The 24,776-nt window shown below is 41.3% G+C and overlaps 1 protein-coding gene across 1 annotated transcript in view; it reads left to right on the top strand.

Moving 5' to 3' along the window:
- DOCK1 (dedicator of cytokinesis 1) overlaps positions 1 to 24,776 on the top strand; it is a 329,394-nt gene that overhangs the window by 237,658 nt on the left and 66,960 nt on the right. The window contains exons 30-35 of the mRNA XM_059821380.1: positions 3,355 to 3,433; positions 4,091 to 4,191; positions 7,435 to 7,493; positions 13,708 to 13,856; positions 23,868 to 23,953; positions 24,140 to 24,296. Of these exons, the coding sequence (XP_059677363.1) occupies positions 3,355 to 3,433; positions 4,091 to 4,191; positions 7,435 to 7,493; positions 13,708 to 13,856; positions 23,868 to 23,953; positions 24,140 to 24,296 (631 nt within the window). The remainder of the gene's footprint in view (positions 1 to 3,354; positions 3,434 to 4,090; positions 4,192 to 7,434; positions 7,494 to 13,707; positions 13,857 to 23,867; positions 23,954 to 24,139; positions 24,297 to 24,776) is intronic.

A 24,776-nucleotide genomic window follows, 5' to 3' on the forward strand; every position in this document is an offset into this window, starting at 1 on the left:
GGTATTAGTAACCAAAAAGTGAATTATCTCTTTTTTTTTTTATCAGTCCTTTTCACTGTGGTATCATAAGAGCGAAAGCAGGCGGCTCGTATCTGTGCTTCAGACTAAGCATGGAGCTCAGCCTCATTTTTTGAAACAGTGTCCTCTCTGGATTAATGTTGCGGTTTGCTTTCTCCTAGATGAATTTGGTTCCAGAGGGTCTCAAGCATCTTCTATCCCAGTTTCAAATCAGTATTTTCCACCTAGGATTGACTGAGTCATGGCATTTTCTTCCATATTATTTCCAGAATATGGACATACTCTCGGAGAGCCCATTTCAGATCTTGTCTTTGAGATCCCATCTCAGTTCGCTGCCTCTCCTCACTCTTGTGTCAGTCTGTAAGAGAATACGAGGCGGTCAGGAGTATGGAGTGGTAGTCAGTGATCTCAGCCAAATAGAAAACTACATTTATTTAAATCCAGCCTTTCCTTGTTGGGGCCCAGAGCAATGAAGCTTTACTCCGAGGTAAAGGAGTACTACTGTGATGAAATCTCTCTAATCTTCTTGTCCAAGTACGCTATTCAGCTTGCTGTTTCTTGACGCCAATATATTAATATATATTCTTAAAATTAACTTCATCAGATCAAAATCATCACAATTTTGCTGTTTTCTCTTGGCATTAAATGATACTAGAAAGCACTGTGGTCTTAGCCATGGCAGGGTCATTCTAGTGACTTCAGTTGTGCCAGGAGGTTGTAGTATTTAAACGGGTTGCTGATTAATCCACTTCATAACTTCCCTTTTCCTCAGTTAAATCTGGGTTATTCAGGGTGGATCTTACTGTGATCGTACTGGGCCAGTCATGTTTCACTTTGCAGTACCATGATCTGGAATAGTCATGTTTTGGCTGCCCCCCATGTTGTAGTAAAGGGACTGTCAATATTTCCAGCAATCCTTGCAGTACTGGTCGAAACAGGCACAAAATCCTCATTGACTTAACATTTGTTTTGCAACTGAAGATACACTGTTACAAAAAAATCGCGTTCTGTTGGTTTTCACTGGGACAAGAATTGGGCTTTCTTCACTGACGTATGCTAGGAAGTGTCTTACCCAGTAACGGAAGGATTGAGTGTATCATCAAATTACAATGGGGTTCGAATAATTTAAAAATCAACACTTAAATCTCTGCATCTCTTCTTTTGATGTTCTTTTGTAGAAAGCTGGGAGGAATACCTGCCTTCCTAAAGCAGCCTGATTACAGGGGCAGCACATGGGCTATGAGAGGATGGTGTTGTTTAATTCCAGCTACAGTTTAACAGATGTGCTGTGCTATGGTCCTTCTGCAGTTGCAACGTACAGTAGATTCTGCATTATTTGTTCTTTATTGGTAGTCACTAGAATTAATACAGGGGAAAAATGAGAGTTACAATTTAAAGAAAAATAATGGTATGTAAAGTAATGAGATTGTTCCAAAGCCTAATTAGATGGAGTAGATTGAATACATTATAGTGATGTCTTGAGGCAACATAATTAAATTGTAGGCATAATCCTGCCTGTATTGGAACCGATTTTATCTTCATAAGGCAAGGAGCGTTAGATGGCCCTTCCTACTATGTTAAATTACTAATTCTTCTAGGAGGACTTACGAATCTCGTAGTATTATCAGACTTTAAAACCACAAAACACAACAGGGTATAAGTCTACATATCAAACTGTTGATAGTCTGATTACCTGGATAACTTCAGTTTCAATCTCAGTATATACTACAGCTCAGTAATTGAATCATAGATCTAAAATACATACATCTGCAGTGTATTATTGTGTATGCTGAATTCATCTCGTTTATAAAATCTGTTAATGAAGTTGTTTCCAAATCTATGCGCTGACAAAGATACTGGTGAATAATGTGCTGTTCCTGAAATGCGTCTCGGCGTATGCTGGATGCAAGTGCAAAGATGCCTGTGACATCTTCGCTAGAAGGAGTAAGAGTGTAAAATGTATGGATGTGTAAAATGTATGGATGTGTCTATACGTACATATGTGTATGTATTTAATTTTTTTATATATTCGTTTATATATTCTTTCAACTTCTAAATTTTCTTCTGTATTTTCTTTTATAAATTTAACTTTTATTTTCATGTTTGGATACTTTCCTTCTCCATTGCACTACTGTGGGGGTGATCTGACTTTATAGTACAGCTACATCCCAGTGGCATCAAAAGTTTTGCCTTACTTTACTAATTTAGTATACACAACTAATCTCGCTTAGCATCCTCATGCCTGTGTGTTATCTGGAGGCTTCATTTCTCTTGGGTTAGCTAAATATTTAGCTAAATATTATTTAAATATCAATTAATTTTTTTTCAGGAGAGATCACTAGGTATCTTAAATTCAGTAAAAGATCTTTCTAACTACCTTAACTGGTTTATTTTAAATAATTCTGATATTTGTTTGTCAGCCTGTAGGAAGATTAACTTTGTTATTTCCATTCGACAGTGAGCTCTCTTTGTAAAGGTTGCTCTGGTGGAGGGGGAAAAAAGTAGTAGTACATGGCATGAGTGGTCTTTATCGCTGCCGGTACTTTCAGGAGACATAAATCTCTACCACAGTCTGCTCAAAAGACAAGCTCATTTGTCTGGGCATTAGCTGGCAGTTTCATAGCATAAATTTAAAGTTTTCGGGAGACATCTAATGTTTATTTTGAAAATGGAGATGAGGCTACCAAAGAATAATATGTTTACTTTTCAGCACCATGAATATGTAGTGACCTACTTACACTATACCATTTGGTTTTATTTTTAAAGCTTGTCAGGCCAACTCCTATTGCAATTTAAGAAGTATCCTTTTTAAAAAAGCAATAGGCTACCCTGGGTACTAAATTAGCATTTTAGAAGTGAACAATGTTTAGAAGATTGTCCTTCAACAACATTTTTCATGTGTTATTGTGCCGTAAGTAAAACACTGTTTGCTTCATGTTTAAAAACATGTTTTGCTTGACCTGCAAGTTAAAATACAGCCAATTGCAGGTCCAGGTTAGATACAACACTACGATGCTGTAACTTTAAAAATATATGTACTTTTTTTAATAAACTCATTTTTTAATGATCTTGATTATCGTGAGATATTTTGAAGACAAGTGATTTTATTCAAAACATTCCTTGTGTTTCTGCATATGCTAATTTACTTGATTAATTTTGAGAACATCTGCGTATAATTCTGTATACTTAACAGTGGTGAGATCACACTGCTGTTCCAGTAACAGCTCCAAATTTCACTTTCCAGACAGACTCAGAATTTTGTCTAACTGGGATGCCAAATGTACAGAGGTACCACAGAAGAGTGTGTAATTATGTAATTTTCTCTTGGTCTTTCAGAGTCTTCCTGCGAGCAATTAATCAGTATGCAGATATGCTAAACAAAAAATTTCTTGATCAAGCCAACTTTGAGTTACAGGTAAGAAAGAAACCCCAGTGTCTTGGGGACTAACATTAATGTTGTAATAAATTTCTGCCCTAAACGCGTAATTTTGGTGTATGTATGTGTCGTCATGAACCCCGGGAGACCAGTTAGCCCAGGTCAGTGATTTCAGGCTCAGCAGGTACGTGCGATCCGTTAGTGTCTTGTGGGTCTTGTCCTAGAACAGCACCAAGTCTTACCCAGAGCATCACAGAAAACTCCTCCTTTCCTTCAGCAAAAAGGGGTGTCCTCCCCCTTTCTGCAGCAGAGGCATCCACAGAAGTATTGACTCAAACGTGGAGCGCGAGACGCAGCGTCCGAGTGCCCTACTGATGGGAAACGCGCCGGTTTAGGTCACTTGTTTGGGATCCTTTTTTTTTTTTTTCGTATTTATGTGTTCACATTTAATTTCACTTGAATCATCAAAACACAATCGATTAGGATTTGTAGATGGAAATGTCTCATGGAAACGTAAACACAACGAGGAGATGTACTAAGAATATATCAAGAAACACCGTCTCTGTGGTGTCTGTTATTTTCTTCTTTAAATATTTATGTGCATAATTTAGATACTTCTAAGTTGTTTTGTAGGTGTGCAGAAAAACATTTCAGAGAATTAATGGTATCTATTCTTGTCATTTTGGGGGCTTTCAGCTTTGGAACAACTACTTCCACCTGGCTGTTGCTTTTCTCACACAAGAGTCTTTACAGCTGGAGAATTTTTCAAGTGCTAAAAGAGCAAAAATACTTAACAAGTAAGTCCTATTCGTCATCTAAATCATGGACAAGATCTTGAGGTCTATTAACATAATTTTAGTTTAATTTCTTAGCTAAATCCATTCAAATTGAGATGCAATCATGGTATAATGAAAGGTTGGTTTTAAAAACATGAATCAAGTATTGCATGTGTTTCTACCCTTGAATCAAGATCTAAATTACATGATTCATTACTGATGAAGACAGTATTTTATACTGCAGGATGTTCATAAAGTCAAGACTTTTCAGAAGTATTAACATATTATAAAACTGAATTTTTAAATCACTTTAGCTTTGTGCTTATTCTAATCTCATTTTACATGCGCTCTTTATTACTTAATCCCTAACGGCCTTTTAGAGTGATTTTTTGTAACTACAGCCGGTTTCCCTGCGATATCCCTGAAGAATGGGTTTGTATAACTGCAGTCTTGTATGCTTTCCTGGTTAAACGGGATTACATTGCCTACCTCTGAACAGGGAGCGTGAACTACCCGATTGCTATTCAGAATCCCACAGCAAATGAAACCTGTCAAAAGAAAAAAGACTGGAAATAAGACTGGAACGTGAATGTTTTGTTTAATGTATGTATTTCTCCTACGTTTCGTTGGGGTTCCAATGTAGTGGACATTATCATGAACGAACTAAACACCGAACACTGAAAAAAGCCAGTTACAGGTTTTGAAACACTGTGTGTGGATTGTCTTTCTGTGTCGTATTTGTAAAGAGTGCCTGCCAAAGCGGTTTCTTCCCGTAGTCGAGCAGGTTACCGCAGTTAATGCCCAAAAATGGGGAGTTTCAAAGCCATGATTCCCTCAGCAAGTATAGCTCAGACTCCTTCTAGGTACAATATACGTTATATATCTATATAGAGAAAGAAGATGCATTTTGTATCACTTCACCTAAATCCAAGCCTTCTTGTATATTATTATGAAGAGCGCGATCACGGTGAGAATGGGAAGAGTTTAGCACTGCTGCGGTGAGATGCGATTTTAAAGGCTTTTTGCTTTAACTGTGTGGGTCGCGGGTTTTGACCAGAAGAGACAGGGCTCTGCATCCCATCTTTTCCTTTTTTTTTGGCAGCAAAGTTTTGCACTTCAAACTCATCCGCTCCGTCGTGAGTTTTGAGGTGCTTCCTTTGGAAGCTGTGCTTTACTGGAGCGTTGAAACAGAATTTTTAAGCACTGTATGATCTAATATACGTACCTGTGACTTGTGGGGCTTCCTTGATGAAACAGGAATATTTACAAGTGCAGTGGAAAAGTGATGTCAAACAGAGCTCAGCTTTTTGCGCTTGTGCTGGAAGTATCATAAATAACATTGTGGTTCCACGTCTGCAAAAGGAAATCAAGATGGTTTTGTAGAGCCAGGTAAATTTTATTCCATTAGATTTAGAACTTACAGAACAAAATGGTTTTGTACAAGATGGGACCACTGATGCAAATTCTCTTTTGTAATTAAGAGCGTAAAGGATACTTGCAAAAGGCAAAGCGCTCCAATCGGTTAGCAAGCAGAGGGAGCAGAGCCGTGGCTGCTGTCGGTCTCCCCTCGCCCTCTCTGTCCGACGCTGCTGTGCACCTACGTGACCATTTTACTTCAGATCTGATGCCTGAGCTGAACAAAAACGCGACAGCCGAGCTGTAATTGCACTGGAAATTACTGTCAAATACATTTGTGGACTGATATTCCTCTTTGTGAGGACAGGAACCTTAGACAGAAATTTTCTTCAAGTGATTTTTATATTAAACTGAGCACTAGATCTTGCTGAAGAAATTCAAGAAATCAGCCGACATTTCTCACTGCTAATATAAGTAAATACATTAAGTCATTTGAAGTGGTTACTTAATGAAGTTTGCTAAATTGTGAATCTCTGTTTATAATGATGTTACAAGTTGCTATTTTCGGTTTAATCATGTTTTGGAGACAGAAATCAAGACCATAAATTCTTCAAGATGCAATAGATGTATGGTCTGGAAGCACCAACTTCTATTGCTATGTGAAACCACTACCAGTTCTGTGCCAAAGCGATATAATTAATCGGTTAATTCCATATCACACTCACCCATCTTTTTAAGTATATATTTCAATTAATAGGTCAAATAGTTAATAATTAAAAATCTAATTATTGTAATTTGTAGGTTTTGCTAAATGTCGCATTTAAGCATTAGATAATAAGAATGCAGAAGAATCTTTTTGATCCGTATTAATGACAGGGTATCTCACTGTTATCCCACAGAAATCCCACAAGTTGCCAGGTTTTACCGTTTTGCTCATCTTGTTTAAGTAATGATCTTTAACGTGCAAATATTCTGTGTAGCAAATGCATTCTTGGAGCTCATTATGGTTCTGATCCCATCATTAATGAAAGCGACAGGATGTTTTCCATTCATTAAGCTTTCCTGGGATTAATGTGGAGAGGGAGTGGAATTGAACAAACCCCCTGAAGGGAGATGGTGGGTGCCACCAACTCTGCAGCAGAGCAGGGGCGGGTTCAGCAGCGACGCCGAAGGGGGGGCTCCCACCTCCGCCCTGGCTCGGTGCCTGCCTGCGACCAGCCGCTCTTGGTTCGGCCCCGGCAGGACACAAAATCCCCTTGGAATGTGGAAACCTTCTTTTTCTGGTTTTGCACATCAAGGTACAAGATGTCACGAGATGTTCCTTGCTGTATTTTCTGGGACAATGCTATGCTCAGAGGGTGTATAAAAATAAAATGCAGCCTTAGGCTGTGAAGCTCTCGGTTATGCTTCCTCCAGCCATTACCATTCGAAAACCAGAAAATTCTCACAATTAATCTCTGTAACCACCCACGTGTCCCCAAGGACTGTTAGGTAATCTGAAAATACGGCAAAGAAAGGTTTTGCCCAGGTGAATGGTTTGTGTGTGTTCTCCCTTTGGTGAGTATTGCTGCAGAAATTGAAAATCGGGGTCTTCCGAGGGAGAGCGAGTAACACGGGGCGAGAAGCTGGTGATTGTGTGGCTGAGGCTTTTGGGGTAGCCCGGACCTGTCAGGCAGCCTCCAAATCTCACTGCCTTGTAAAAGGGACATTCAGCAAAGTTCGGCATTCAGGGGTGCGCGGCTGAGCTGGCGAGGGAAGCTGTGCCATGTTCCTGAATTTGGAGAACCCGCTCTGTAGTTTCAAATATTTGTGAATGCTGCTCAGATTTTGAAATGAGATGTTTCTGCTTATTGGTATTAGATTTTTAATTCTTTTTTTTTTAATGGTGGTTTTGTTTTCCTTTTTAAGGTACGGTGATATGAGAAGGCAGATTGGTTTTGAAATCAGGGATATGTGGTATAATCTGGGTAAGTAGCCTGAGCGCCTGGTGCGCAATGCTTTCTCCCACTGTTTCTATAAACCAAGTTAGAGATGAAATGAACTTGCTTTCTCTTGAAATAATGGTAGGCTTCCAAAAGACATTTAAAAAGCAGGTGATTTGAGAAATAAAGCCGCCTCTGCATGCTTATTTTGCCATCTGGGAAGATACATAACAGTAGTCAATGTTTAGGTATCTTCTGGTTTTTCATGGTGTTCAACCTCCTGTGAAATAAAAAGAAACTGATATGGTGATACCTTTTGAATGGGTTTTTTTTCTCCTTAAAATATATTTATCTACACACACATATATGTGGATGCAGTAACTGGGACTGTAGCAAAATGAACACGTCCAAGGGTTATCAGTAACTTAGCCTGGAAATTCTGCTTGAAGTCTGATTTTCGGTCTTGTTTGGCTGCATCAGAGTGACTCAGGGAGATCAGTAAAGAGTGGGAACTTGGACATCCCTGGAGTTTGTAGGTAAATTAGGCATATCTGACTTATCTCAGGTCTGTGCTATTTTGTGGGTATCACTTAGCTATATGGGGATTGAATTTCATTAGAAACCGAGTATTTACTGTGACCCGAGTGTACTCATCTGCCAGATTTCATTTTCCTGAGCTTAACAGCAGAGACACTCAGCTCTTCCGAGTTTTATCAGAAGTTCCTTAAATTATCAGAAATAAATGCATTTGCCACTTCACTTATATCTCTAGCTGAACTGCTGTTGCTGAAACTCGAAAAAAAACAGCATAGGTAAGAGAAGGGAATGCAGGGGTTCGTAAGTATTTGATATCACAGGGTTTGCATCTGCTCTGCTGGAAGGATGAGAAAAGGCTTCCGAGAGCAGCTGAGTTCACTTTTTATTAGAAGCATCTTTCGTGAATTAAGCGTCCGGAGAACAGAGTAAAGTGTAGTACGCACCTGATACGTGACGTGACAGCTGATAAAATCAGTATCGTGCCTGAGGCCGGGTCATCCAGCGCAGGACGCTGGCAGCCTCTTTGTCAGTGATTAGCCGAATCCTTCCCTGTTCCGGGCTTGCAGTCCTCTCTTCACCTGGTATCTTTACTAATTCCTCTAGCATCTTTGGGTTCTTAAACCTCTTCTGCTTTTCCTGCAATGTACTGAAAGTAGAAAAGTTTGCATACGTAGATACACATCTGGCGTTCTTACACGAGGTTGTTTTATTCGGTTGGGGGACTGTGGAGTGCGTTGTCCTTTTTACTGTTGCTGCTGACGCTGGCTGCCCTTGGACAAGTTATTTAGTTACTCTAGGGTTCAGTTCTTCACCATTAACAGGGAGATGATAATAGTTTCCCCTGGAGTTTTGTGAATCAGTTGGCATGAGGGGTGGTGTTTTCTTCAGTGTTTCTTTCTGTGCTGTCATGAAAGCCTTTTATTTTTAATAGAGTTCTTAGAAACCGAGATCATCCAGGTAGATGACTCCGTGACCTACTCTAGCTCTAACGTCTATGATTCTGTAAGTGGCTGGGATCATTAATGCCGAAATCACACATGTTGAGGGAGTCAGTAAACTGCTGCTCTTCCCAACAAAAGCTGCAAGAAAAAGGTAAATCGGAGGCAGGACCCCGATCCAAGGCGGCCTTTGTACTTCTCATAATGAGCAGCTTGCTTTTTCTCGTCTTCTTTCTAATACAGATAGCCCCTGCTGATCATGTTTAACTTCGGGCTCTTCGCCAATCTCATGTATGTCACAGCGTCAATTAAGAAAGAATTCTGACTTACCACTGCAGGGGAATTGATTGGGGGGTGCTTGACACTTCTATCTTAGAAGCTGCACTACAGTAGTCAAATTATTAATGTATATGTTCGGAAACAAAACCAGAAGTGAAAAGCTGTAATTCTTGCATATGCTTGAGCATATAATTTTTATGACTATGCCATTGTGCATAAGATATGATGAAGCCAAACAACCCTGACTTTTGGTGTATGTATTAAAGGGTATGGATAAGCCTCAAAAATTAATATTTTGTCTCATCAGTTTTTGTTCATAAATACCGTGATTAACTTATTAATGCCTGTTGAGTTAAAACTCCCCAGTCGGGAGCAAGACAGCGCTCTAGCTATAATGCACATTTAAGAGTATAATTTATTTTCTGACGTTAAATAGTAAAATACACATTCCAGAAGTTTTTTCTTGTCTGTGTGTTTCTGATGCAGTGGTGGCTGCAATATTCAAACCTTCCTACCTCTATAAGTGGAAAAACCAAAGAGCGTATATAGCAATACAAAGCAATAACAGATAACTGTGGGCACACACTTTAAATACCTGTAATTTAGGAATAAGATTTTTGTTTTAAACAGGGAACTGCGTACGAGAGATCCAGAGAGATTTTCTATTTGAATCCTAGTTGTAGCCGTCCTGTTTGATACCCTGCTAGATTTGATCACGACGGCTTTAGGTTTCAGTGGTCTGATGCAGCAGCGATGAGGACGCCTTCGGGGAGCCCAGACCCAGCGTGCAGAGCCCCCGCTGCGTTGCCTTTCTGAAAGCGCTGCAAGGCTTTTATTTTCTTGCGTGCGCCAAAACCAGCGTATATTAGTCTTTGTGGGCTTTTTTCCCTCCATATCACAACCTGAACTTTAAAATAATGTAGTATTTTGAGTCAGTGTTTTGTTGGAACTGGGGCCTTAGACCTTGGTGAGACAGTGAGTATCAGAGAAGCGTAAAGCAAACCTCTGTCTTGAAAAATGTAGGAACTGAAACAACATGCACTTAAAAGCGTTACGCGATACAATTTAGCATATACAAAACACAGTTTGACACCAGGTCAGGTGTACCAGTTTTCAATGGTTAATGGTTTCAACAGTTACACGTTAAAGAAATTGTAATGACATTCCAAATAATATCCTTGTGGTTAAGTTGGTCAAGGAAAGCCAGCTCAGAAAACATTGCTTTTATTGTTGACGTCTAAACCAGCTAGAGGGAGATGGAAAAGTAAAACTCCCGAAGATGAAGCGAAATGGTCACTGCTGCTGTCCTGCGGCGAGCTGCCCACTGGCCCGGCCCCTTCTCCAAATGCTTGACGTCAGAAAAGGTGTCTTGACAGAGGCGTTAATGTCGTCGGAGGGAAAGCCAGGGTTCAAACTAGACCTGAACTTTGAGCATTATATAAATAGAAGTCATTGCAGATAACACTCTCTGAACTAGTCATGCGTGTTCAGAGCTGACACAAGTGAGAGGTGAGGTTGCTGGCAAATTAGTCAGTGTTTTTTGTGGCCCAAATTTAAATTAAAAGAACCTGGGAAATGAAAATCACACGTTATCCAATAAAGAAAGCACCTTGGGTTTGGTTCGCATCATGAGGTCCGTTCCTGTTGTGTGAGCAGTCTGTTCTCGTGGCAGGGCAGAAGCCGCTGGAAGGGGAGGTTTTTGCGTGTGCCAAAGAATACTTTTTTTTTGCATGTGGTTCTTAAAGCAGCTGCACAATTTGGTTTCCAGAAGAGAATCCTCAATTTTCTTCCAGGCTTGTCACATTTTGAGTCTCTGTGTGGGAGTTCCCACACTCCCGGGGAAAAAAAAAGGCGAATTCATTGTTGGGTTATTTATCAGAAAGTGCCGCCTGTGCCAGGCAGCTGGGATGGGCGCTCTGGCGTGCCCGAGGAAGATCGTTTCCTTTCGTGTTTTGCTCTCACGCTTTCTTTTATGGCACAACATCGCGCTGGGTCACTATCATAGTAGCAAACACATGCGCGCGCATCATCACGTCACCGATGTGTGCCATAGCATCAGAAGGATGTCACGCAGGGCTCTCAACCCTCTCCAGTTGGTGGACAAACCCTTTCTCCGTGTTACTCCTCATGCATGCTTGTTGAAGAAAACCACTCAAGGTGGCTTAATGGTTTAATTTGGGCAGCCCTGCCTTCCCGTGCTCGCTCCTGCCCGCGGCGGGACCGGCTCCGGGCAGCGGCGTTGCGGGGCGAGTGCTTCGCATCCCAAGCTGGCAGCGCCGCCCCAGCCGGTCGTTCCCCTTGGTTTTCTCTCCAGCTGAGCTGCATAAACTCTGGTGGGAGCCACCCACAGACCCCCCAGGCAGCGTGAGGAGCTAAGTGGGTTTCAAACAGCAGACGAGGGATTTTTTCGCAGTACAACGTACAAGTGATTTTAATACTTTCTGCTAATAACTCACACGCTTCTATTCCCCCCAAGTCCTTCTGAATTTCATGTTCTGAGAAGCTCTCTGTCCTCTTTGATTTAAAAACTCCGTTGGTGATTACGTGCGAGGCAGGACCGGTCGTAGATACAGTCGGTGAACGGCGAGAAGGCTGAGTGCGTGCGGTGGAGCTGCATGGGCGGCGGGGCTGGCTGCGGCCGGCCGGACCCTGCGTGGCCGGGAGCAAGTCCCGCGGCCGCCCTTGGCTCCCGGTCACCTCGGTGGCGGTGCTGGTCAGCCCCTGGGAGGTGAGGGCTGTGGCTCTCCTGCCTTTGTCATCGCATCAGCTCTTCAGCGACTCCCTTTTTGAGCAAGAAGTTTATATGCCCCAGAAAAGAGGAGAGGGGTTCACAGATTTAAAAATACCTTTTGTGAATTTGCCGTTTTTCACGTCTAAAGTCAAAAGATGTTAGTTACTGTTCTGAGGGAATCCCTGTGCTTGAAGCAGTGGAAAAACCCACCGTGGCACACGGAGAACTTCGTGACATTGAATTTGTGCCTGACGAATAACTTCTGTCACTACCATTTGTTTTCTGAAATATCGACTCTGACACTTTTCAGGCATAATACAAGAAAACTGTCACCTGAGAGGCCAAATGTAATAATACTTCTGAGAGAGACAGAGGAAAGCTTTACGCCTCTCACTTGATATTCTTCACCAACAACCAGCGTTGCAACATCATACAAAGTAGCAATTTTATTGGAGTATTAATTTGCCTTAATAGGATTGCTAATGCTAATAGGATTCTGAAGTTTGCCGAATCAAGTAACTTAAATTATATCTGCTAAAGAAAAGTGGCGCGTTTTGTTAGTAAAGGATTTCTTCTTGATTATGTTTGTTGAGATTTATGTTAGTTCTGGTCAGAAGTGAAACTGCTACTTAAAGACTTCCACAGTTACTGCTGTACTGGTGTAGTGCGGTGGAATATAAATGAATTAAAATCTGTTTCTGCCATATACCACTGGTAACTGCAATGGGAAACAAGAGTCTTAAAACGGAGGGAGCTGAGGGCTCGTTCAGTTAGCTCAGCTCTGAAGAAGTCTGGTCTGAACCACCGCAGTGGATGCATGAGCAGTGTGTGAGCCTGATTGTATACAGCCGTTAACACTGCATTTGCGAGAAGGGTCGCCAGTTGTGTAGCGAGGTTCAAAGGAATCCCAGCCTGTTGCTGAGAGGGGAATATGTTTGTATTTTCTAAACTTCTGCCATCGAGTCCTCCGCCTGGAGCTCTCCGGTGCTTTGCTACACTGCTCTTCAGCAGCATCTTTCCATGCAGTTGTTGAGCAGATAATTTGCAGAACGTTGTTGAGCAGATAATTTGCAGAACGTATAATCTGCATTCCTAACACTTTAGCTGATAATATGAACAGTAACTAGATATTTTAACTAGTCCAATATTTATTAGGTGCCATGTTCCTGGTAAGGTTAAATTTCTGTTGCATGTGCGGAGAGCGTAGCAGGGAGGTTTGGGGGAGATGCAGTTTTCTCTTGGGAAGATAAATGTGCAATAAAGTTTGCCAGTCAGATCAGCTCTCGAAGAAAGGAGACGTCTTGTCGGCTTGGTAAGACGTAGTTTCATGTCTCGAGGCTGTGTAAGTATGCACTCGTGGTGACACTTTGATAGACTGACACAGAACATTTTGTACGCTGCGGAAGATACAGAAGTCTAAATAAGTTAATACAAGTGATGTGCCTTTTAGCCTCCTTCTCTCCCAACCGTAAGTTGTATTTAAAAAAAAAAACACCTTGAAACTTAATATGAGTGTCAAATATGGGCGCTTTGTGGAAAAATGTGGCAAGTTCCAGTTTGAGTACTGATTCAACAACTCTTGCTAATTTGCATTTATACATACCACATACTTCCCCTCCTGTGGCATAAATAATAATACGTTTCATAGAGTCTGCTCCTGAAAAATGCTTTCTTATGCTATATGAGAATTTATTGATACAGCCTTTATAACAATTATCTTCTACCAAAGTCAGTGGCTGTTCGTTAACTCTGAAATGCGTCTTTTCTCTTAAAGGTCAGCATAAAATCAAGTTCATCCCAGAAATGGTGGGACCTATCTTAGAAATGACGCTGATCCCTGAAACCGAACTTCGGAAAGCTACAATCCCAATCTTCTTCGATATGATGCAGTGTGAATTTCATTTTACTAGAAGCTTCCAGATGGTAAGCAGTAAGCTACAGATATTTAAAGTTTGTAAGAAAGATTTAACTGTTCTTTGACAAAAATGTAAGAATTTTTAGTATTTCTTATTTTTCTAAAGAATAACGTAATTATGGATTTGCTTATTTTCTATAACTCTTGAGTGGCTATAGAGTTTTCATCTGTTGGTTTTAAATTCTTATTGAAGGAAAAATTTGCATGAAGTAAATGAAACCTTTCTTTATGAGACAAAAGGAGAGCAAAGACAGATGTCTTAAATTTTTACTGTGACTCAGAAAAGGAGTCTGCTTCTGAGCTAAATTGGACATAAAGGAAGCCTGATAATGCGGCAAAAGAAACTATAACCTGTAAGACTTTATTGTCTCTAGTATCTTACAATTTTGATACTCTTTACCATTTTATGGATTTTGAAGAGGGAAAAAAGCTATCCAGTGTCAGTGTTTCTTCATCCTGTACAGGCACTGCAAAATCTAAAATACTAATGTAGCATTTGTATTCTATTTTATTTTAACACGCTGAGGGAAGTCCTTGAATAAGCACACACAATCTTATCCTCATAGCATCAACTTTGGAGAGACAAGTGGAGTGAAAGAAAGTTTCCCAACATCATTCATTTGACTGTCTTTCCCTTGAAACTTTGCCTTACGGATTGAGTAGAAGACTCGTTAGGCCAGGTAGTGTTACGGTATAAGCCCATGTAGCTCCTTTACACTGTGAAATTTCTGTCAGTTCAGGATATGACCTTGTGAATTTTGCAATAAAGTTGGCCGTGTCTTGTTTATTTTTTTCCCTTTATATTGGTAGTTTTCTTTCTTGGATGAAAAATCTTATCCTTTGCCATACTTTTTTGTGAACTATTATTCATAAGCAGCTCTTAATAAATCTATAGCCAGAGTAAATGAACATTTGTGTGGAGAGGCTTAAGCAAGGGAAATGGCATCGGCTTTATTTCTTTGATTTGTCTTGTGCTGGATGGTGTGTGGAAAGGTTGCGAACTGTATTTTGGATCCATCCAATTACTGCATAATCATTCTTTCTGAAGTTTGACTCGGATGATACTGTAAGGATTTAAATGCTCGCTGGGATGCCATTTAAACAGTTTCCTGTCAGATGCTCTCTTTGTTGCTTGTCATTTTTTATTTGTACAATTATATGGATCATGAAAAATCCGAGGGTAACTTTATAGCTAAATTTATGGCCCTATATTTTCTTGACAGAAGGAAACCAGCTTTGTGTGGAATAGTTGGGTGATTTTAATAAATGAACGTCTTAAATATTTCGCACAAATTCTTTTTGCCTTTTGAGAAGAAAAATGCCTCACGTTTAAGTCAGAGATGTTGGATTGTATGTACTCAACATATATTTTTTATGTCAGTATAGCTTCTTTCTTTATGGACATAGCATTGATATGACAAGCGCAGAGGTAGCAAACCTCTTCTCAGTGCATTTGGAGTGAACAGTTATGTCTAACGGGGAATAATCAATCTGTCCATTTACGGTTTTGCAGATAATGTATTTGTATAGTTTGCTGAGTATCTCAGACTGGTCTTTGGGGAATGAAGATCACAGCTTGTAAAAAGCAGAGAATTACAGAAAAGTCTAGGTTGGATGGGAACTCTGGAAGTAATCTGATCCAAACTGGGCCTTAGATTGGGTTATCCGGGGCCATCCGAAGCTCAGTATTGAATATTTCCAGTGAGGGATGTTTCACCACTTCTCTGGGTGACCTATTGCAATGTTTACGACTTTTCTTCTTATATCCAGATGGAATTTCCCTGAATCAGCTTGTGCCTGTTGCTGCTTATGTTGTCGCTGTGCACCCTTGTAAATAGAGTGACTCCATCTCCTCTAGAACCACCTTTTAGGTGTTGAAAGGCTTGAGTCTGCTTTTCTCTACGCTGAACGAACCCAATTCCTTCAAGCATTCTTCAGGCCAGGTTCTCCAAGACTCTGCTCATCTCGGTGGCCCTCCATTAGACCATCTGCAATTTGTCAACGTCTCTCTTGAGCTGGGGCAACCAAAGCTGGATGCCATATTCCAGCCATGGCCCAACAGGTGGAATAATCCTGTTGATCCTTTAGCTGGACTCTTGTTGGTGCAATCAAGGACACATTTTGCCTCCACTAAAGGGGCACACTGCTTCTTCATGTTCAGCTAGTTATCCTCCAGGTCCTTTCCAGCAGCAGCTGCTTGCAACCTTGCCATTCCAAGATTCAGGACTTTAAGTTTCTCGTCCTTAAATGTTACGCAATTTCTTGTTGGCTGTCTTTCAGCCTGTCAAAGTCATTAAACCCCCTGCTTTGAGATCAGCCATTTAGCCACTTTTTCCACTCTACCTTGTAGTCTCTCTGTCCAGTCCGTATCTTACCAACTTGTCAACAAGTATGTTTTGAGAGACTGTATCAAAGACTTTGCTAAGATCATCACAACCACAGCTCTTCATCCACTGAGCAGATAGTTTCATCACAGAAGGCAGTCGGGTTGGTCAGATGTGATTTACCCTTTGTAAATCCGTATTGGCTTTTCCCAGTCACCTTCTTACCCTTCATGTACCTGGAAATAGCTTCCACGAGGGCTTGCTCCATGGTTTCCTCAGGAACTGAAGTGGGCCTGCCTGGCCTGTAGCTTCCCTCTTTTCTGTCTCTTTTGTGTTTAAGTGATAGAAATAGGTACAAAATAATTTAAGTATTACCAGTACCTAGGCAAGCTTTCCTACTTAATGTGTCAGTGTAATGTACTGCGTTATGTTGTCTATATGCAAATACCAATTATCATTGTCCAGCATTGCTTTCAAAGAGAACTTCAAAACTGAATGGTTGGCTGCTGTTAAACCAATCTGCCAGAAATCCAATTATCTAACCTTATTAGTCACATCAACAAGGGTTTAGATTGGCTCCATTTCTTCAGCAGATGTATAAACCTCATGATTTGTGGGGGAGGAATTTAAATTTTTTGCAGAACTTCTATGCTGTGATGGCTTGTGTTATAAACAGACAGCTTTCCCCATGGCAGATTTAATTTCAATATGAATTGGTTTGCCTGGTAAAACCAGTAACAGACAGAATGGGATTTTTTGTTCTTCCAGTGTATATAGCCCTGATTAAAAACAGAAGAAAAATTCCTCTGGTTTTTACAGAACCAAATTAAAGGCCGACTGAATGAAAAGCTCGACTTGTCCATTTTTGTCCTCTTCCTCTTAAGGTGCTTTGAAGCCTATATAAGGCTTCAAAGTAGCCTGTACCTCAAAGCGTGAATCCGATCCTAAAGTCTGTGTGGGACTGAAGCTTCCCTATAGAAGAAAATGCCTCCTTCTCCGCTCTGCTTTTATCCCTTTGCCTCTTTTACTAGCGAACCCACCAGATCAAAGGGAATATGTCAGAGCCACAGGAGCGATGAAAGAGAATTGGTTTGACTGTTCAGGGCCTGGTCAGGTGAGCGTGATGGACCCCGTGGTGACAGCAGGAGAGAAGGTTCATCATGAAACAATCATTCAGCTGAAAGGTAGAATTCGGAGTATAAAAAGCCCTGACCTCCTGGGTTTGCTGCCTGTTCCTTCCAGCTGTTGCTTGCTCTGGCTCCATGTCCTGTGAGCACTCCTGTTTGTTTGCCGAACCAAAACTTTCACTTACCTTTTCCGGACCTGTGTCATTGCTGATGTAAGGTTCTGCTTGTTTTGAGTTGAACCCATTCACAGAGAGGTGCCAGCGCGGGAACGGGTACTAAACGGAGGGTGGAGGATGCGGAAGGAGGTAGGGGGAGATCACAGAATCACTACGGTTGGAAAAGACCTGTAAGATCATCAAGTCCAACCATCAACCCAACCCCACCATGCCCACTAAACCATGTCCCGCAGTGCCATGTCCACACGTTCCTTGAACACCTCCAGGGATGGTGACTCCACCACTTCCCTGGGCAGTTTATTCCAGTGTCTCACCACTCTCTCAGTAAACAAATTTTTCCTAATATCCAGCCTGAACCTCCCCTGGCACAACTTGAGGCCATTTCCTCCTGTCCTGTCAGGGTATGGAGATGTTGGGCAGGTTATCCCTGTCTCCTGGCATTGCATCGTAATATGATTTTTTTTAACTGATCCAGTACAAATTAATTAGTAGAAGTAGCTTACTATAAGAGCCCAGAAAAACTCTTAACAAAATAAGGTAAGGGGTTGAGTCAGAAGCACTACCCCAGCCTGTCTTCCCCAACGTAATTACATTTCTCATCAAGTAGGAAGGAAGGAAGGACCCTTAACCTTCAAAGTAAAACCTGAGAGGTGTAACCCCCCCCGTTCCGCAGTAGTGAGCAAGAAGAATTTGGAAGTCCCATATGTCTAGCTTTCACACTGAACCGCATTACTAAAAAGAATCATCAGTGTCTGGTGGTGTTAGCATCAGCGATATATGCACGCAAGCTCCAGCATGCATTCTTACCCTGTTAGAGTAAGGCGTTGTGTGAAAGTAATGATCTGAGGAAAGAGCCCCAAAAATGCAACAACACAGCTGTCCTGTTTTCTGCAAATTGGAATGACACTTAGCATAATGGAACCATAGCCAAAAAGATAGAAAAATGATATAGAAATGCATAAGCAATGAATGCATAATACAGAATCATATAGAAATGCATAATAAATGAATGTGTAATGCATATGATGACTAAAATAAAACCATGGGTGCAGCTAAAGTACCTCTAGCTAGCATTTTGCTGTGAAGACAGTTAAATGAGTAAAGACTAGAAGAAACAGAGAGGAAAGCCTTTTAATGCTTTTCTAACATTTAACAATAAATCTCAGTATCATCAAAACGGTCGTACTTGGATTTTTGTTTGCAGTGTAATTTCTCGTTGCTTATCCATGAATTTCAAATTGCTATAATTCTCCTTAACAAGAAGTACCTAGTTCATCTGAATCTCTCTCGACTTTTAGAACCTATAATTCCTTATTAAGTCTTTTTACCACTTCCGAGCCTGTGTTAACCTCCCTTTCGCCGTGCTATAGATTTGCAGGCAAAACACAAGTTAATGACTTGTCCAAGCTTCTGTGATGCTGCAGATTTTCCTCTGTAATCCCACTGAACGTGCAAATTCAATAAGTCATCCCCCACAAAGGATTAATTTCAATAAGTAACATTTTTAGTTATCTACAGTTCAAATGTAAATGTGTAAGTTTTTCTTGTTTTCTGGCCTTTTGGAGGATATTGGTATTGCTCCCTCACCCCACCTGAAGAGCAAGGGAGAAAGGTGATGCAATAAGTCTAGAAACCTCCAAAATCACCTAATATTAAATGGCTGTTTGCCGACGGGAATGCTGTGGGAAAATAGGAAAGGGAACAGCTGAAACTGTTGGGAATTACCACCAACTTTCATAGCAGCCTTTGAACCAAGTTTTACCATACTTGTGTGCCATTTCTGCGTTAGGACTAATTTCTAGTGGTGTTATCTGTCACTTGAATTTTATACGGCAAAGTCATTATTATCCCATATCAAAACAAATTTATAGCAGCTTGGAGGATTGAAAGTCCTCCTCATCTACAGCTAGATTAAATTGTCAGTCATTGCTACAAATATAGCCTGACCGCACTTTAGGTAAACCTAAACCCAAAAGTGATTAGTTGAGCTGACACTTGAAGACACTAGATAGCTTACATTGATTTATTTTCTCCAGATGAGAGATTGTAACAGACAGATGAAGCAGTGGATATCCTCTTTGCTCAAGTTCAAACACACGTCCTAAAGAGAAGCTGAGATCTTGATCAACTGAAAGGAAAGTTGATAATAATTTCCTGTAATCTTCCTAACATCACCCCTCAAGCTTTCCCTGTCAACAGGAAGATATGAATCTCAGCTCATTGATGGTGCCAGATATACCCCTAAGCTTCCAGAAGGAGCCTCAGCAAGTGTCACTGGCTGCAACGTAAACATTGAAAATTCAGCGCTTCTTCACTTGAGAGTAAATTCCATCACCATAATTGCAGGCCTACTTTGTGCTATTTTATGCCTTTAAAAAAAGAGAAGGAAAAATTGAGACTTTATCAACAGATGCCAGGTGTGGTGTCCCAGAGCCATTAGCTTGTGCGACTCCAGGGCCGTGTTCTTGCTCCTGTCATGGAAGACAATAGCTCCATAAACCTCAACTGTTGCTGATGAAACGTTCTTCTGTGGAAAGGCGGCAGAAGGAATTTTAGCTATGTTAAATAACGTTTAGTTATCTGGCTTGCGTGATCTGCATCATATCGATTCCTTGAGAAGTATTAAGAATGATTGAAGAGCAAAAATATTGTTAATAGTCCTTAAAACCCCAGAAATGCCACAAGTCTAGCTCTGTTCAACCCATGAGGGCCACCAGGGAGATGGCCTAACAAAGCCTAGATTTAAAGAAATTTAAGTAAAATTGATAGCAGGAAGATGCTCAAGATCCTGTATGACAAATGTAATTGCTCTTCTTCGTATGAGTAATCTCTTGCTAAAAAATATATCACCTAAAGGGCTCACGCTGGCAGCAAGTGTCATTTTTCACATTGGTATAGAAAGTCAGTTTCTTTATGGTCTCATTAGAGAACATGAATTTTGTGACTTCTGTTTCATCATTGTGTTGCTTCAGTGTTTTACTTGACACGTCCTTGTACTATGGGAACGTGTTTCAGCTTGTGTTTGCTTCTTAGAGGGGGTGGGTTGCATTATTCTTCCTTTCTCATTTTCCTGTCATTTTTTGAATAATGGATTCATTGTATTAAAAACCTTCTTTCACTTCACTTTTCATTCATTTCTTCACAAGGGAAGTAGTCAGGGAGTGTAATCATCCATCCATGGAGCTGTTCAGTACTTAGCTAAGCAAGTCACAGTTGGCCTGATCTGGTATTGGCAATAATCCTGCATCACCTGGGAGGTTGGACAAAATGACCTTCAAGGTCTCTTCCAGCCAGTGTTTCTGTGATTTTGTGGATCAATTGGGGTACAGAAGAGCACCTTTGAAATGTTTTAACCTGAGGTTTGGGGTTTCATCTTTAAAACAGTGATGCATAATAATGAAAATTGTTTTAAGATGGAATATCTGTGGTTTGGGTACTTGGTTGATTTTATCGCTGTATGCACGATACAATCTGTAGTTCAGGTTTCCTGACAGCTCACAGTTCAATTGACTTGTGCATGTCGTTCAACTGTATCCTGAATTTGCTCTGAGCTGTAGGTGAGGGCTTTTTCTGCCATTATTCATCATGATAGCTCGTAGTCACTGCGCTCAGAGCAGAGATTTTTTTTCTCTGTTTATAAGAGAATTCTGGTGGGCTGCCAGGTAGTGTGTAAAAATAGATTTCCCAACTCAAATGCAGAGGGCAAAAAGTATGGGGTTGCCTGTGAAGGTAGGAAATGATGTGAACATTACTGCAGGTAATGCCGAGAAGATCATGGAGACTTGGAAAGGGAGACTGTGGCTTTGTAGATTACTGCTGTTGAGCCTGTTAAGATATTCAGAGATTGAGCTGGCCTAACGAAGAGGAGTATTTTGGCATTGTCACAACTTACCAAGCAAATCCTTCATACCAATGTGTATTTCTCCCTGAAAAGGATTTTTCTTAGCAAAGCAGGAACTTCTCTACAGTCCATGGCCACATTTCACACCCAGGTTCAGCTTGGCCAGCGTGTGTATGTTCACAACTGCTGTGAGCGTCAGCAGAAGGGGACCTTCCAGCAGAGCAGGCAGGTGCCTCCGGCTGTGAAGGTGGCCAAGGTGCTTCTCCTCACCCTTACTTGCTGCGGGCTTTTCTCTTGTTCTGCCCAGGTCTACCTTGCAGCAGGTATTTCAGGAGATGGGGATTGTAGCAGAACTAAGGGCATGTCCGTTTGCTGCTTGGTAGAGGCATTACGGTAAACTGTTGGCCAAGGTGGGACTGTGTGGGCAGAGCTTGAAATGCAGCGTGCGTTGGCAGAAGGAGATCAGCGGTGGACGTAGCTACTACACCTCCTTAAAGTGATATAAATTAAGGTGGTGAAAAGCACTCTCTTATCGTCAGAGTTTCATCATGACATAAGTCCGCTGGCAAGGGTGATCTCACACTCCTCACTGAAATAAACATGCCAGCAGAATTTCACAGCGTGGACTAAAAAAAAACGCAGTTTCTCTTCCTAGCTAAACCAATCTGAGCCCTGCTGCTGGCTGGAGAGAACCCCTTGTCTTCCTCAGCTTCCCCATGGGACTGACCGTGTAGAAAACTCCTGTCCCCTGTTGTCCCCCCTGCCCCTTGGTCACTGCTGAGCAGTGGGGTGGCCGCACGCAGCACCGCTCACGGTCCAGCCTGCCTGGCAGAGCGCAGGCGAGACCGCGGCCGAGCTCACCCCCTCTGCCCTGGCATCTGGGATGCTCTGGGATGGTGGTCCCATTGCCCGGGTGCCCATTATCCGTCCTCAGCGGAGGCTGCTGGGCTGGCAGGGCTCTCTGCGGGGATTTTTTTCCTCCTGGTACATAGATTTTGATTTTTTGCCTTTCAGCATAGGTATCAGCTACATCTTTAGCACATGACCTCTACCGCAGCGTGCTTTGACGTTGTCCTTGTTGCCTCCTTGCAGTTGTTCCCAGTGAAAGAAAAGCCTAATTTTGCTTACAGCCTTTCAGCAAAAGCCGGCCTCCTCCGGTTACAGGGAGCCCCTCTGCTGATCGGGCAGCGTCTGCTGGCTGTAACGGAGGGGCTAATACTGCTGTCACTGAAGTAGATATTTTGATCGGTGGAAATAATTTATAAAGAATAAGAAACGCCGTTTTCTTACTGGTACGACTTAAGAGGTGGGGGGGTGTAGCACTGGGAAGGAAAGCTCATGGCTTGAACAGAGGTGGAAGAGTGGGTCCGTAGGCTGCTGCTGAGCCCGGAGGTTGTGGAAGTGCGTCCTTGGTCTGGAAGTGTATCAAGCTACAGACAGTCCGTTCTTTTTTCATTCGTACATTATATGCCCTTAATATTAACTGCAGATGCAAGGTATATCTCTTGACATTTACAAAATGTTAGTATGCTTTGTTCTTGTGCAGGTGGCCCTTTGCTTCTCCTCGGAATAGTTAGGGATTGCTTAAGCAAGTGACAGTGAAAAAAACATGAAGACAACTGTTCTGTCAATAAACTCCCACTAATGGGCTCCCGTTCCCCTACCACCGCTCCCTTCCCACCCGCGCTCTTCTGCTGAGGTCTCTTGATAATAGGTTGTGTCACTAATGGTGTGGATGTCTGTGCTTATTTAATGAAGAAGTAGGAATTAGATGACTAGACTGATTCGTTACGTAGCAGCAGGCTTAGAGTGATCCTTCTTCCGCTAATGGGTTGCATTCGTTCCTAACCCAGGCCCTAGGGAATGTAGCAGCAACAGGTAAAACCTCTGTAATCATTAAAAATTCAGTGGATCATCCAGTTTGCATTTAAAAGATATTCTAATGCCCGCTTAAGTTTGCATTCTTTTATTATTGCCCAAATAAAAATAGTAGTCAAGTTGTTTGAAATAACTTCCTTCCCCTCTACAGTGACTTATTAACAGGGTTGTTAATTGAGTTGAGCCCCGCTGTGAGTCAGTATCTGTGCGCTGAAAAGGGACGTTAGTGATGCTGAGGCGTGCATCCGGCTGAGTTATCCAGCCTTAGGTGTTGTATCTCCTCTCTCATAGAGCTTTCAACATTTTTGTATTTTACTTTTGTTGCTGTTACCATTATTGCAGGGGTCATTCTGTCCCTGGCTTTGTGTCATCTTTTTCCCCGCCCTCATTCTTGTCATTAACCTCCTTATTTAGTTTTCCATAATGCAAATATTTACACTTCATTTAATAACATGACCAATGATTTCTTCAACAAAAAAAGTCCTTGTAGGGCAGCAGATCATCGTGGATAGTCTAATACCAGAGCCTGCAAACTCTTAAAGTCAGTCAAGCTTTAAAATAGTGGCTAAACATCTCACCGAGATGCCCAGCCAATCTGTGAACCATTGAGGCTACAGTAATAAAGTGAAATATTTGCCATCTGATTATTTACGCTTGCTTTGTTTAATTATAGTTTGAAAATGAGATCATCACGAAACTGGATCATGAAGTGGAAGGAGGCAGAGGAGATGAACAGTACAAAGTGTTATTTGACAAAATGTAAGTGTTGATCAGCAGCGAGATTTATGTCACAGTAAAGTCAGGAGAGAGAGCAATTAGACTACAATGAACTTTGTAGCCCAGAAATAATTAAAATCTGTTAATGATGCACAATATTTAAAATTGCACCTGAGTCAAGGTTTTTTCTGCGTGTGATTAACAAGGCGAACGTAATTGGTTTTTCAGTCTCTTGGAGCACTGCAGAAAACACAAATACCTTGCTAAGAGTGGAGAAACTTTCGTGAAACTTGTTGTCCGCTTAATGGAGAGGTTGTTGGACTACAGGACCATAATGCATGATGAGAACAAGGAGAACCGCATGAGCTGTACTGTTAACGTGCTGGTAAGCAGGGGGTCACCAGCCTGAAAGGATGACTGCATTCGTAATTTTACACCTTTAACAGACAATTTTGGTTAAAACAGAGTACGTTTTGAGATTCTCATGAAAGTCTGAAATACTTTGGGGTTTTTTTCCTTTTTTAATGAAGGTGACTCTATGAAAACATGGCTTATTACTTCTTTAATTGATTCTAAGGAAAGATTTAAGAAGGAGTGTTTCAGGGCCTGATCTTTGAGGGCTGTTCACTGACATTTACAACTGATGTATGAACAACTTTATGCAGAAAAACACTTTGACGTACAGAACGTTGGAGTAATATGCAATTTACTACCGAAATTCTCATGCATTTGCAATCCCATTTGCATTCTGCTTATTGCTGAGCTTCCGTATTCAAAATTTTTGAAGAAATTTGAGTGTTACTATTTCATTCACGGAAGAAGATGCTGGGGTTGTTTTCCTCACTGATGTGAAATTTCCTCCTCT

Source organism: Gavia stellata, chromosome 9, assembly GCF_030936135.1.
Source record: "Gavia stellata isolate bGavSte3 chromosome 9, bGavSte3.hap2, whole genome shotgun sequence".
NCBI classification, from domain to species: domain Eukaryota; kingdom Metazoa; phylum Chordata; class Aves; order Gaviiformes; family Gaviidae; genus Gavia; species Gavia stellata.